Source organism: Pestalotiopsis fici, assembly GCF_000516985.1.
Source record: "Pestalotiopsis fici W106-1 unplaced genomic scaffold PFICI_Scf_6, whole genome shotgun sequence".
NCBI lineage: Eukaryota > Fungi > Ascomycota > Sordariomycetes > Amphisphaeriales > Sporocadaceae > Pestalotiopsis > Pestalotiopsis fici.
Genome location: NW_006917096.1, coordinates 3,346,336 through 3,359,158, shown reverse-complemented (window position 1 = coordinate 3,359,158; position 12,823 = coordinate 3,346,336). Strand labels below are relative to the sequence as shown.

The 12,823-nt window shown below is 50.8% G+C and overlaps 6 protein-coding genes across 6 annotated transcripts; 5 read left to right on the top strand and 1 right to left on the bottom strand.

Annotated features, from left to right (window-relative positions):
* Window positions 1–509: 509 nt before the first annotated feature.
* Window positions 510–2,196, top strand: PFICI_09480 (uncharacterized protein; the record flags this gene model as incomplete). The annotated part of the gene is made up of 2 exons (XM_007838061.1): window positions 510–864; window positions 950–2,196. 2 exons carry the CDS (start codon window positions 510–512, stop codon window positions 2,194–2,196), a joined length of 1,602 nt encoding a protein of 533 aa, XP_007836252.1.
* Window positions 2,197–2,383: 187 nt separating this feature from the next.
* PFICI_09479 (uncharacterized protein) lies at window positions 2,384–4,348 on the bottom strand (the record flags this gene model as incomplete). Its single annotated transcript, XM_007838060.1, has 1 exon — window positions 2,384–4,348. One exon carries the CDS (start codon window positions 4,346–4,348, stop codon window positions 2,384–2,386), a length of 1,965 nt encoding a protein of 654 aa, XP_007836251.1.
* A 1,246-nt stretch (window positions 4,349–5,594) lies between these two features.
* Window positions 5,595–6,262, top strand: PFICI_09478 (uncharacterized protein; the record flags this gene model as incomplete). Its single annotated transcript, XM_007838059.1, has 2 exons — window positions 5,595–5,639; window positions 5,717–6,262. The coding sequence occupies 2 exons, from the start codon at window positions 5,595–5,597 to the stop codon at window positions 6,260–6,262; spliced, it is 591 nt and encodes a 196-aa protein (XP_007836250.1).
* A 716-nt stretch (window positions 6,263–6,978) lies between these two features.
* On the top strand, window positions 6,979–8,568 carry PFICI_09477 (uncharacterized protein; the record flags this gene model as incomplete). Its single annotated transcript, XM_007838058.1, has 3 exons — window positions 6,979–7,483; window positions 7,537–8,002; window positions 8,058–8,568. 3 exons carry the CDS (start codon window positions 6,979–6,981, stop codon window positions 8,566–8,568), a joined length of 1,482 nt encoding a protein of 493 aa, XP_007836249.1.
* Window positions 8,569–8,925: 357 nt separating this feature from the next.
* On the top strand, window positions 8,926–9,329 carry PFICI_09476 (uncharacterized protein; the record flags this gene model as incomplete). The annotated part of the gene is made up of 2 exons (XM_007838057.1): window positions 8,926–9,193; window positions 9,262–9,329. The coding sequence occupies 2 exons, from the start codon at window positions 8,926–8,928 to the stop codon at window positions 9,327–9,329; spliced, it is 336 nt and encodes a 111-aa protein (XP_007836248.1).
* Window positions 9,330–10,632: 1,303 nt separating this feature from the next.
* PFICI_09475 (uncharacterized protein) lies at window positions 10,633–12,708 on the top strand (the record flags this gene model as incomplete). The annotated part of the gene is made up of 6 exons (XM_007838056.1): window positions 10,633–11,185; window positions 11,239–11,358; window positions 11,411–11,560; window positions 11,613–11,772; window positions 11,825–11,979; window positions 12,035–12,708. 6 exons carry the CDS (start codon window positions 10,633–10,635, stop codon window positions 12,706–12,708), a joined length of 1,812 nt encoding a protein of 603 aa, XP_007836247.1.
* Between the last annotated feature and the right edge of the window lie 115 nt (window positions 12,709–12,823).

The window sequence follows — 12,823 nt, the reverse complement described above, 5'->3', positions numbered from 1 at the left end:
CAAATAGAGTTACTAGACACAAAAATTGCATGATGAATAAAATATGTTATAATTTATTCCATTGTTTAGTGGAATACAATTGCAAATGTCCATATCCTAGGACTGGTTCTCGTCTGGATGCAGGGTTATCGCGAAGGGCAACTTCAGCCAGACTTGCGACAGGAGACGACTATGACGGTGGGTCGCATTAACAATTCGGTTTGAAGCACCGGCCTTGGGTCAAATTTGTCGGCCAAATTAAAGTGAACCGGTCACACCAACATACTGTCTGGTTTCGAAAATGTCAACCGGAAGATCTCGGCCCATGGAATTCTACAACTGGTTCGACACTCTTGTAGCAGGTAGGCTCATACAGCCAATACCCTTTGGTTCAAAACCCAAGCATCGTCCAGAATCCTGCAGGGTATAGGGAAGGGCAAAGCTTATTTTCCTATACGTTTTGCATGTCAAATGGATTTTCCACGCTGAAAGAAAATCATCAGTCATCGATAGGTGCAGGAGCCGGCAAGATGTTGGTCAACCAGACGCCCGTCAACTATGCTCTTGTTGTAGCCACCAAGTATGGCGCTGGATACGTCGGCTTAGCATGTTTTCTATACTTCCTCTCTGCATTATTTATTGGCGGCGTACGGGCTATATCGCTTCCATTCTCAATACTAGTCGAGAGCTATGGAGCCATTGAGATTCTGTGGTATCTCCTCTGGTTTCTGCCCTTTAAAGCCCGGGTACAGAAACCAGGTCGGCCTATGGTGATGACCACACGACCTCAACGCAAGGCTTTGTTTGAGGTATCTTTGGACCAAGTATCCGATGCGCGATTATTCATTCGGAAATGGTTGGGCAATGCGCATTTAGACGAAATCTGTAAGTTCCGACTGGGAATAAATATCCTTGCTCCTAAAACAATAAAGATGAACATACAGGACTAATAGTAATGTCTGATCATCAGATCGGGATGATATCAAAGATTGGTTGCTATCATACCTATGGGCGACAGATACAGATGTGGGCGTTGATGCAGACGAGCTGGAGGAATACATTGAGCTCATTGAACAGAAAGCCAACTTGACACTGCTTCGAGGTCGCGCAGGCGCAAAACCAATCCGGCTTCACTTGGACCCAGTCCAAGTTTCGCACAGGTCGATATTCTTCTACATTGTCATAGGCGTGGTGGATATTATCACGGTGGCACGTCTCATGATGAAGGGCTTCAACTTTTACGCACAACCACGATCGTCCTTCTTCAGAGTCTTTCCCTTACGGCTAATGACATTATTCGCGGCTAGGAGGTCAGCCTCGCCGCACTTTAGCTATTTCTACAGGCCACACACGTCCAAGACACATCGACCTATGGTCTTCTTCCATGGCGTCGGCCTGGGCCTGTCGCCTTATGTCGCCTGGCTCGACACCATCCCCAAGGATATTGGTATCCTTGCGCTCGAGATGCTACCGGTATCGATGCGCATCTGCCCCGAAGCCGTGGCGCCAGCAGACTTTCAAAAAGCCATGACGGAGATTCTATCGCAGCAGGGCATTGACGACTTTGTCCTTGTTGGCGACTCGTACGGCACGTTGCTGGCACGGCCACTGCTGGACGATCCGGCCCTCGCGGCCAAGGTCGACTCGCTGGTGCTGTGTGATCCCGTGGCGCTGCTAGCCCATCTCCCAGACGCAGTCTACAACCTGACGCGGCGGACGCCCCAGACTGCGCCCGAACTCCAGGCGCGCGCGCTCGCCGCTCTGGATCCGGGGGTCGCCCATACTCTGGCGCGCCGGATGCACTGGCCCGAACACACCCTCTTGCGCGAGAACCTCGTGGGGCGCCGGACGACGGCCGTGGTCGCGGGGCGCGACTGCATCATCAACGCCAATGCCGTGGCGGGTTACGTCTACTATAGCGACGCGGGCTACATTACGTCGGCGGACGCGGAGGAGTTGCGCAAGACGCCTGAGCTGTGGACCGGCCGGGCCGAGCTCGAGCTCATCTACTTGCACGACAGGGGTCACGGGCAGTGCATGCGAGCTCCGGCCGAGATGAGGAGAGTCACCAATGTGGTTGAGATGTACGCCAGGCTGGATCTGGATACGAACGAGGAACTCGGAGAGAAGACCGAAGCAGGACAAGAACAGGACACGGCGGAAGTAGGCACAGTAGCTTCGAGGTCCAGTCAGGTGTCTGCTGCCAACTTTGTCTAGGATAAAACAAAATTTGAAACTAGATCAACGATTTCTTGATTTGGTGCATAAAGATAGCTCGAAACTGCTCACCTCCTGCGATCAAGCATCATGATATTGTCAGCGATAAAGGGACAGAAATAGTGATGTGCAACACTCTCAATGCTCGGGGTATATTCATTTCGTTCAATCGTTACGTGGCAGTGGTTTACCACTCTAATCTATCATCGCAAACCAGCTCCACGTCATAGCGCTCGTTGCCCCTCCAGACCTTGCCTGCTGAATTGCAACTGGCTACTATGGCCCTCAAGTCGCTGATCATACCTCCCGGACCACTTGCATAAACCGTGGTTCGGCCGCGCACCGTATTATCTACGAACTCGCTGACCTTCTCCTTGAGGTTCGGGTGGGTGTTGTGCTCGTTTTCGTCCCCTATCCTCTGCACAGCATAAGATGAGTTGCTCCGCGATGAAGCCGCTGATGAGGAATCGGAAGCAATCTCTTTCACGGCACCCTTGGCACTTCCAGTCTTTCCATCGTGAAGTGACGGCGAAGGGCTGTGCTCTCGTGTCACATAAATGTGTACTTTGACTCGGTGTGATTTGCTGGCTTTCCGGATGATTTCCAGCTCTTGCTCAACCCACTTGATATCTTCTTTCCTCCTCACGGCCCAGATGAGCTCAATCTTGCGATCTCTTGATGCCGGCTCCTGAATAAGTCGAAGTAACACAGGGAGAACATAGGTGATACCTGTGCCACCGGCGATGCAGAGGACATTGACATCAGGAGTCAATGTTTCCGCAATGGACTCGCCATATGGACCAGTCAAGATGACAGGCGTCGTTGCTGGGCCCTTCTCCGAGAGCTTCTTCAAGGTCAAATCTGTAATCTTCTTGGTCTCGCCTTTCTTGGCCCGGAGAATGTATGAGTGGTTCACAACACCATTCTTGACGATAGGTAGATTAAGAGGTGTAAAAGGGTGTGACTGCCAGATGCTGCTTTCACTAAAGCAGAGGTAGAAGTGTTGACCAATATTCCATGCTTCGTGGTTGTGTGCAAAGTCCATGCGCACAATGTCACCGTTTTCCGCATCAGGGAAATGAGTCAAAGTTGCTTGGGCAGCCCTGAAACCCATTGCGCCGTTGGGCAGAAACTGGTAATGAATCATGGCGGTTCGAAACAATCGCGCACCTCGATCGACAAACCATAGCAAGAGCGAGGGGAGCAGGAAGCACTTGAGCTGCTCCCAGTGGCCCCAGCAAGCTCCAATGTATAGCATGGCCAGGACGTAGTGAGCCTTGCGGAAGAACTCGTAGCCAGTCACTCGTATGGCCCATGGTGTACTCAGCACAAATAGCAAGAGTAATAGGATCATGGCCACGATGCCCCAGATCATGTAGGTCTGGGTGATCCATTCTATCGCTGTGGTTGGTTGCGGCTGATAGAATTTGCACTCAATGACGGTCCAGCCAATAGTATGAACGACGCCCTGTATGACGATGATGTAACCGAGCCACCTGTGGAGAAAGTTGAAGCTCTGGTATGGAACGCCTGTCAGGAGGGATAGAAGCGACTCTCTGCTCGCGAGCAAAATAGAAAGTGGTGTGAGGGCATAGGCCAGGATACCAATGCGGTCCACAAAAGGACCCAAGCTGGAACGCTGGTTGTATAGGCCGGGGCTGCTCTTGACGGGAGTCATCCAAGTCTTGTACTTGATTCCCACAAAGCTCCAGATCAACAGGTAGCTGGCCAAGGCGGCTAGAATGACGACTTGAAGTCGGGTTGTTCTGCCAAAGACGGCCCGTACAGAGTCGGGTAATAAGTAAGATCTTACGCCGGTACCGATAGTCCGCCGTATCCGTGAGATGCGGCCCGGGTGTGTCAACGCCTTCTCATTATCGAGGTCGACCACCTCATCAGCCCGGGTTGTGGGCCAGAGCTTCCGAGCTATGGCCCACGAAAACAGGATGCCGCCGAGGGTGCACCACAAGATGCCCGAGTAGAGCATGCCCCGGTCATGACTTCCGTAGACTTCATCCAGGTACTCGCACGAGCCAGCATCATTGGTACACGGGACAACTCGGTCCGCATAGCCCCAATGTGGCTCAAGACTTGAGGCATTGGAATAGTCTTGAATGTGTCGAGCGACAACGCGCTCCTCAAAGGTCGCCATCGGGACCAGCCTGATTGGCAGTGTAGGTGAGGAGGCCGGGCTGATGGAATGGTTGAAACGACTTTTCACAAACGTGTGGTGAAGCAACCAAGACCCGAGAATGTGGGATGCGACTAGAAAAGGCCGACTGGTTCCATGACTCTGGCCAACATGGGCAAGAAGAGAAACGGCGATCGCTGGATATAAGAGCGACGAGCTCCTCCACTGCTAGACGCGGCATTACGATTGATTACCACGCACGACATACGAGGCAGTGGAGGCTCTCTATCCGTAGCCCGTAGCCCGTAGCTCGGAACCCTGCAGTGTCCAGCCATCTGGAGCGTAGATTACATTAAGGTAGGTGTTCTGGGGCGCCGGCGCCGAGGCGAGATGTTCTGAAGATGCTGTGAGAGGCTCCGAGAAGCAGTGGAAACTTGCTCGCCAAGCCCTCGCCGTGCGGGTCGGCGGGGACGGGACCCAGTTGGAAAACGTGCTCAATCACCCTCAAACGGGGCCGGCCAGGGGAAGCCGCAGAAGCTTGGCGAGCAAGATTCACCATAACCGCTGTCCACTGTCACCTTGCGAAGCCGCTAAAAGGGCATCAGACGCAGTTCACGGCCCTTCAACCCTGGAAATGTTTCCAAGTTGGGGACCAGGATTGTGCGAAACAAGTCTAATTTTTGCCTCCGCAAAACGAAAAGAACTGAACAAGACATCCGTGGACTTGCCTGCTTACGAGGTTATGAGGCTGAAGTGCCGCTGGATTGCCTCTAACGAAAAAGTGCCAAGTTAGTCCCAAGAAGACCCCCGCCATTCTAGCATCTCCGCCGTCCGGTTACGCGATCGGGTGGTTTCCACTTTGGAGGGGATCCTGGATACGTCAATTTGACTCCTGATAAGAGGAGAACAACGCCCACCGCAAGAAATTGGCCTTGGTGTCTGATTTATTGAGTGACTCGTCAGGCCAAGACAATAAGTCATTTTACCAAGAGTTGGAATTCTGCTCTATTCTGCTCTCTGGCACTCGCAACATCTCGATTGCGTGAATTCTGGGTAGTCGGCACAAACCACAAAATCCAGCTATTGATACCGGAAAACCCGACAACAAAGGTGCTCACAGACTGGACGCAAATCCCCCAACGTTCAACTGAGTCTGAACATTCCAAAACCACGACTCCAGGAAATTCCGACGTGGAATTCAGTCAAAACAGCAACAAACATCAAAGAAATCTCAATTTATTCAGCTTTGCGCAAACTACCAGCCAAAATGGATATGAGCAGTGATTCGAGCAGTTCTGACTGCCAAATTTCTGTAAGTATGAGAGCACTCGGGATTTTCCTCTCAGAACGCCCCTTATTTTGGCCACATTCGCTGACCGACCTGCTCAGATGTTATGGAACTGGTACACAATTGACGCCTGCTTCCTTTCCACATCATGGCACATTACCAACAACGGCATGTTTGCCGCAACATGCATTGGCGTGATTCTGATGGTGGTCCTGCTCGAGTTCCTGCGCCGACTCGGAAAGGAGTACGACGCCCTCATCCTGCGGCAGTTCCAGAGACATGTTGCCGCTCAGTCGGTCGCTGCCGCTGCCAAGAAGGAGGCGCCGGAACCCGTTTCGTGCTGCGCGCCGCCGCCGGATGAGGAGGAAGTCGAGGCCGCCAAACCGGGCCCTAGAACCATCACCTTTCGCGCCACCCCGCTGCAGCAGCTCATCCGCTCCGTTATTCACGCCGTTACATTTGGTCTTGCGTACATTGTCATGTTGCTCGCCATGTACTTTAACGGCTACATAATCATTTCCATCATCATTGGAGCCGGCATTGGAAAATTTGTCTGCGATTGGATGGTGCTCAAGGTCGTTGTTGGTCTCGATGAATCGAGTGGCGGCGTGGCTGGCATCGAGGAGCCTACTGTGTGTTGCGGGTGAGCTAGGTGTCCGTTCCCGAAAAGTGAACGAAGCATGTGTTATCACGAGTTTACGAGTTCCCTGTTTTAAAGCATTTTATAAGCGAATTTCAAGACGATACCCTTCAATTTGGTTCAACTTAGCGGAATGTTGAGTATATCCGATGACAGCGACTGCAATTGATCCCAACAATGCGATCGACCATGTTAGGAGAAACGAGGTGATATGAGCCTCGAGGCAATAGCATTGCTGCTGAACCACGCATTAACTGTGGTCCTTCCAGGGCTTTCGTCCATGGCCATGATAAGACAACTGTGTAGAACAAAGCATGTTGGCAGTCCATCTATACGGCTCTTGCATTCCAGCCACTCATGATTGATTGGCACTGATGCTGCCAGGCATACGTACGTTATCACATACCCCGCCCCATGGGGAAGGGAACTATACCCCAAACAGGTAAATACAGCCCTTTACCATACCCGTCACTATTCTCTGGGCCGTGCTCACAGTTGTTGCTTTTAGGTGTATCTGCCAGGAATTAAGCTCAATGCTACTGGCTGCTGATAGGGGCCGCATAAGTAAGATCCTGGGGTGTGCAGCTGATAGGGAGACCGTTGGCAGCGTCATCTGATAAAGCTGGCATATATGAAGCCGCCATCGTACTCATCACGATGATTCGAGAACATGTAGCATCGTGACTGCTGGCATAGTCATTGTGTTGTGTTCTAGACTACAATATGGCAGATATCCTTCAGATTTGGCCTCCAACTATCGCTTCGGGGCCCGTATTGGGGCTGCTCATCCTTGGCTTCGCAGTCTCGACGGTGCTGGCGGCATTGCGACTCGCTCACAAGCCTTCGTCAAGGCAACTCAATGTATCACACCATGGGAAAGATGAAAAGATTGATCGCAACAATGCTCTAAACGTATTCCCGCCATCGAGGCGAGCAGCTCTAGCTCAGCTCTTGCCTGCATCAAAGCTCGGTACGACCGACTTGGTGATTCCTCTCGAGACCCTTAAAACCAACCAGATTCCAACGAACCAGGTTCAATTATTGGATCACAAGGATCTCTTCACTTCCACTAGCGTCTTGACGCAGGAGGTGAAGGCTTTGGGTCGCTTTCCAGATTACTCTGTTCTGAGTGGTGTTCCGCACCCCCAACCGGCACCCTCGTTTGATATTAGCAAAGCCAAATTTAGACCCTTCCGTCCCTTTAGATGGAACTACCACCAAACTATGGGTACGTCTGTCGAGCAGCCGAAGTTGAGAAAACAAACTGACGGTCATCCTTAGCTGTTATGAAATATGAGCCAGACTATTGGATTGAACTGGAACAAAACTACTTTCGACGCATGAATCAACGCATGGAACTATGGAAAGAGCACGGCGAGCGCGTCATGTTTGAAGCACCGGGCTCTGAGCTTGCAACTCGCGAGCTCATGGAAATGGTCTTGCAATTTCTCACGATCCGCTACCCACATTACTTTCAGCTCGTGGATAACAACACAGTCTTTTGTAATCAATTACTAAAGACGACAAGCGTCATCGACTCGATGAAACCTCTCGAGTTGCTCTTCCGTCACGTTCCCGAGGACTTTGCCATCATGCTTCGCGATCAGAATGATGGCAACTATTACCTCAGAGCTGCGATTGTCTGTAGCTCTGTTGGCTGGAACGTCGGCTCGCATAAAAACAAGCTTTTGAGGAAGATACACGATAATGTGCCATTATGGGAAAAGATGGCCTTTTCTGTCGACAGGTCAGTATAACCATGTACTTGCTGATGGAATCAGTTTTCTAACTTGGTTAAACAGATATATGACCAAGCAGCCTTGTGATGCGCCGATCCAACGCGGCTCCTGGGGAATCGAAGACTGGGAGGCCTTTTTCTGTCCAGAAGACATGCCACGCAGCAAGTTTGAGCACGACCCATCATCCTGTAAAATAGAGGACCTCCAGCTCCGATGCGACTGGCAGACGCTCCGACGTCTGCCATTGTCGGGCGCCGTCATTTTCAACTTCAAGGCCGTCTTTACGCCACTGACGGAGCTGGCCACCGAACCTTACGTGCCGGCGCTGCTCCACCGGGTCATCACGCAGGGCGACAGACGGCTGATTGATTACAAGATGGAGAAACATGTCCTCGATATTGCTTCGAAGCATCTCGAAGAATGGGCTTATAAGCAGGAAGAAGATGGTATCGTCGAAAAGGGCTGGGAGGTGGGGACGCTGCAGCAGAGTCCTTTCTTTCCTGGCTGGCAGGACTTGAAGGACTGGGGAGATTGTCCCATGAGGCCGCGGCCGTATCTGAGACGTGATATCTGAACGTTCTTGGTGCGATATAATTGAGTGACTTGAGGTCATCTTGATCATTTGCAACCTCTCTTTTTCTCCACGACATGCAACTTTAGTAACGACTGTCCATAATGTCCAAGTAGGCAGTATAGTGATTATACGTACGAGTTACTACATTAGCTAAAGCTCCACAACCCAGCGCCCCACAATCAGCGTCTGGACCCTGGACAGATTCAATTGCCCCGCTAGAATTTTTATCGATAACAATCCGCAGAACGCAGAAATTCTGAGATACAACCCAGGACTCTTTGACCTTGCCTCACCTTGCGTCCACGTTTCCCACGATAGTCCGTCACACGTCGTCGCCACCCAACGTCTCTGCCAGCGATGCCTTCCGTCAAGAACCCCAACGGCCCGTCCAAGAACCGGCTCGCCGCCCGCCGCGCCAGCGCCAGAAAGCAGTCGCAAAAGGCGGCCAAGACGAGCAAGGACAAGGTCGTCAAGGCCGACCAGAAGCGCGGCGCCGGCGGTGGTCTTCTTCCCACGAGCGGTCCTCGCGCCAAGCTGAGCGCCAAGAAGCAGAGAAAGGTCGACCGCAAGCTTGGCTATGCGCTCAAGCGCAAGATGGAGGCTGACGGCGAGGTCGAGATGAAGGGTGAGGATTTGTCTTTTGTATCTGCCGCGCAACGAAGAACTCTGTTGCTGATTGCCTGATGTGTACAGATGCCGCCGAGGAAAAGCCTGCCAAGGAAGCTGGTGTCGATACAGAGATGGACGAGGAGATCTCATGAGATGATGCGGCACAGTCCCAGCATAGACACGCGGTGTCTGTGTGAAGCTACTTCGGAACGACTTCCGACCAGTGACTCGAATCCGTGCATGCAGCCAAAGGATGTTACCGCAAATCTACATCACAAGCGCGGCCCTACACCGATAAAACAAGACACCAGCTCCGGCTATATGGAAGAATTTCGACATGGAAAGCTGCGTGCTACCACACCATTCAGGAGTGAGATTAGCCAGTCTTCAGTTTCATGACAACAACTTTACACGCTACCCCGAAGATGGTACAAAAGTCGATTGCCCGTGTGCAATTATATGCAAGTACAACTAAGATTGTGCCTCGTACCAAGTATAGACAAGTCCAGATACCCAATACACATGAATTCAAAACATCCACTTCGTTGCTTTGGCCTACTGTTGTCTTTATGGAAATTATTCATTCTGGAACAACTTACCAACCAGCCTCACTCGCATTCCTGATGAAAATTTTTCAATAGGTGGATACTTCAGAATTGCTGAATATACCACTCTTGAGTCTATATGACCATCGCAACCCTTTGCGACAGGATTGGTACTTTGGCGGGCATTTGCAGAATTACATCAATCAGTGATTACTTAAAGAATCAAGGAATGAAGGCGATTGGATGCCGAAGGAGTGGTACTGATGCGAGATTAGCAGCGATCTTTGTGCTACCCAATACTCGGAAAACATTTCGCGGCTAGTCGCAGGCTCCTAAATGAACACCCCGGGCTCCAAACTTTTCTACAATTGTCGGCTTTACGAGATGGGACTACCTTGTTCAAAGCTAGAATTCACCCATAATTCATCATAAATTTACGACAATCTGTATTGAACAGGACTTTTGTTCAAGTCGAAGTTGGTCTCGCTCCCTAAAAACATATGGATGGTGCCCCTTGTGCTCTTAGCAATAGGAGATGTTTTCCGCAGTGGATACCGTTTTCAACTCATATCAGCTGGAAAGTATACTGTAAGCCAAGATCCGGGGTTATGCGGGGAAGTGGACTACAACCAAGCCAATGATGGATTAATTGGGGTGATATTGATTTCTGCCTGTGGTACCCCAGATATGGTCGTCAATATCTTTTGCGAGAGATGCATAGTGTCAGATAAGGTTATGGGATACGAATCGCATAAGATGACACCCGGCCCTCCTCCGCTGAAGCTATAATATCTGATCCCCTCTCTGGGTTTAAGTATATCGACTGGAGAGACTCTTCTTTATTTCGCTTGTATCGAGTCACTCATACCAGTATCCCTTTTGTGTACGGCGAGGATACTCCGCGTCCAATATGATTACTCAACCTATACCAGCCGTGCCGGTCATTCCCGTCAACGAAGTGCCCCTTGATTTCGACAGAAAAGTGCTGGAGACAGCAGATTTCCCTCAACATGTTGAGCACGCAGACTCGACCACTTCTCCTCCCGAACTCGGCGATGCCGAGCACAAGTTGACGCGACAGACCATACTGGCCTGTATCGCCATTGCGACGCAGATCAACGCCTACATCATGACACTCTTGATCCCCTCGACTACCCTGAGCTACATCAATGCCGATCTCGGTCCCGATCCAAACTATACGTGGATCACTGTATCGTGGACACTCGGGGCTGCAGTCATTGTTTCGGTCGGCGGTCGACTATCGGACATATTCGGTCGCAGATACTTCATGATGTTTGGTGCCACCATCTCCATTATTGGCTGTCTGGTTGGTGCCAATGCCAAGAACATCAACATGATGATTGCCAGCGGTGTGCTGTTTGGGATTGGGTCGGGCTTTCAGGAGATGTGCTATGCCATTATTCAAGAGATGTTGCCAAATAAGCACAGAATCGTTGGTGTAGGTGTGTAAATCTACCCCGTTTGTATCCCAATGACGGCTGTTGATTTTGCATAGGGTCTCTGGATATATCTCTGGCATTGGCGTTCTCGAGCCCAGTCATCTCTTATGCATTCATTGCATATCAAGGAATCGGGTGGAGAGGCGCCTATTGGTACATGTTTTCTTGGCACCTTTGTAAGACTTTTCTTACCTCGCCCCTTCTGGATTTGTTACTGATCGTAAACAGTTGGTTTCTTGATGCTTGTTATTTTTTACCATCCGCCCACTTTTGACAACAAGCATGGGCGAGAAGGCAAGACCAGATTACAGCTCCTCATGGAACTCGATTACGTAGGACTGCTGCTTTTCGTGGTAGCCAATGTGCTGTTCCTTCTCGGTCAGTGGGTCGATATACAGGCTTTAGACCATCGGCTAACCTAAAAATTCAGGAGTTAATTGGGGAGGGCGAGCGTATGCTTGGACGAGTGCGGCTGTCATTACACCAATCGCGATCGGGGTGGTGTGTGCAGTAATCTTGAGTTTCTGGGAAGCATATGCAAACCTCAAGTATCCATTGCTGCCACCAAAGATGTTCAAGAAAGTCAGAGAGTATGTTGCGTGGACTGATCCTCTCATACTCGTCACTAAACTATTTCCACAGGTTCGATATGATCATGGTCGTCTGCTTTGTTGGAGGTATGCTGTACTACTCTATGAACGTCCTATGGCCACGAGAATCGCAACTATTCTTTGTGAGCTCCGACACTCCAATCCTGCAGGGAGTTTATGCCATGATCTTTTCTTGTGGCACATTCCGTGAGTCTAATCTGTCTCGTGAATTTTCTTTTTGATTCGCTGAATTAGGATCCAGTCGGTGGCTTCATAGTCGCATTCATCAGTCCACGTGTTCACCGAGAGAAGTGGCAACTCGTGTTTTTCATGGTCGCACAAACGGCCTTGATCGGTTCGCTGGCCTCGGTCGGGGTAGAAGACAAGGCTCAGGCCATTGTGACCATCGTTCTTGGCGCTGCCATGGTCACACCACCCCAGCTGGTATCCTTTACCATGCTGTCGCTTACCCTCGACGATCAGAATGACATTGGTATCGCCGTCGGGTTGGCTGGTACGTTTCGCCTTCTTGGTGGTGCCATTGCGACGGCAATCTACTCTGCCATATTGTCGAGCAAGTTCTCGGAGGTTATACCAGGCAAAATGATCGACGCCATCAGCGATTCAGGAGCTACATACTCGGATTCTTTGCTCCAGGCGTTAGTCAAGGCCGCGAGCACGAACACGGCGGCTGCATACAAGGCTGTACAAGGCTCCACACCGGCATTACAAGCGGCTGCTGCTCTAGCCACAAAGTTGGCCTATGTCGATGCATTCTCCCTAGTCTACTTGATCGCAATTGCATTCGGAGCAGTAGCTACAGCCGCAACATTCCTGACCGTCAATACAGACATGAAGCTAAAGACAATGCAGAGGGCAGTCTATCTCAGGGGCGAGAGACCTACAGAAGAGGTGCTGGGGGAGAAGGCCGTGTAGTTTAGAGTCAGATCTATAACAAGCTTGCCGTTTGCTGATTTACCAAAGCACAATGATGCACAATATTCACACAAACAGTAATACTTGTTCACTGGGTATGTCTATTGTCATAGCC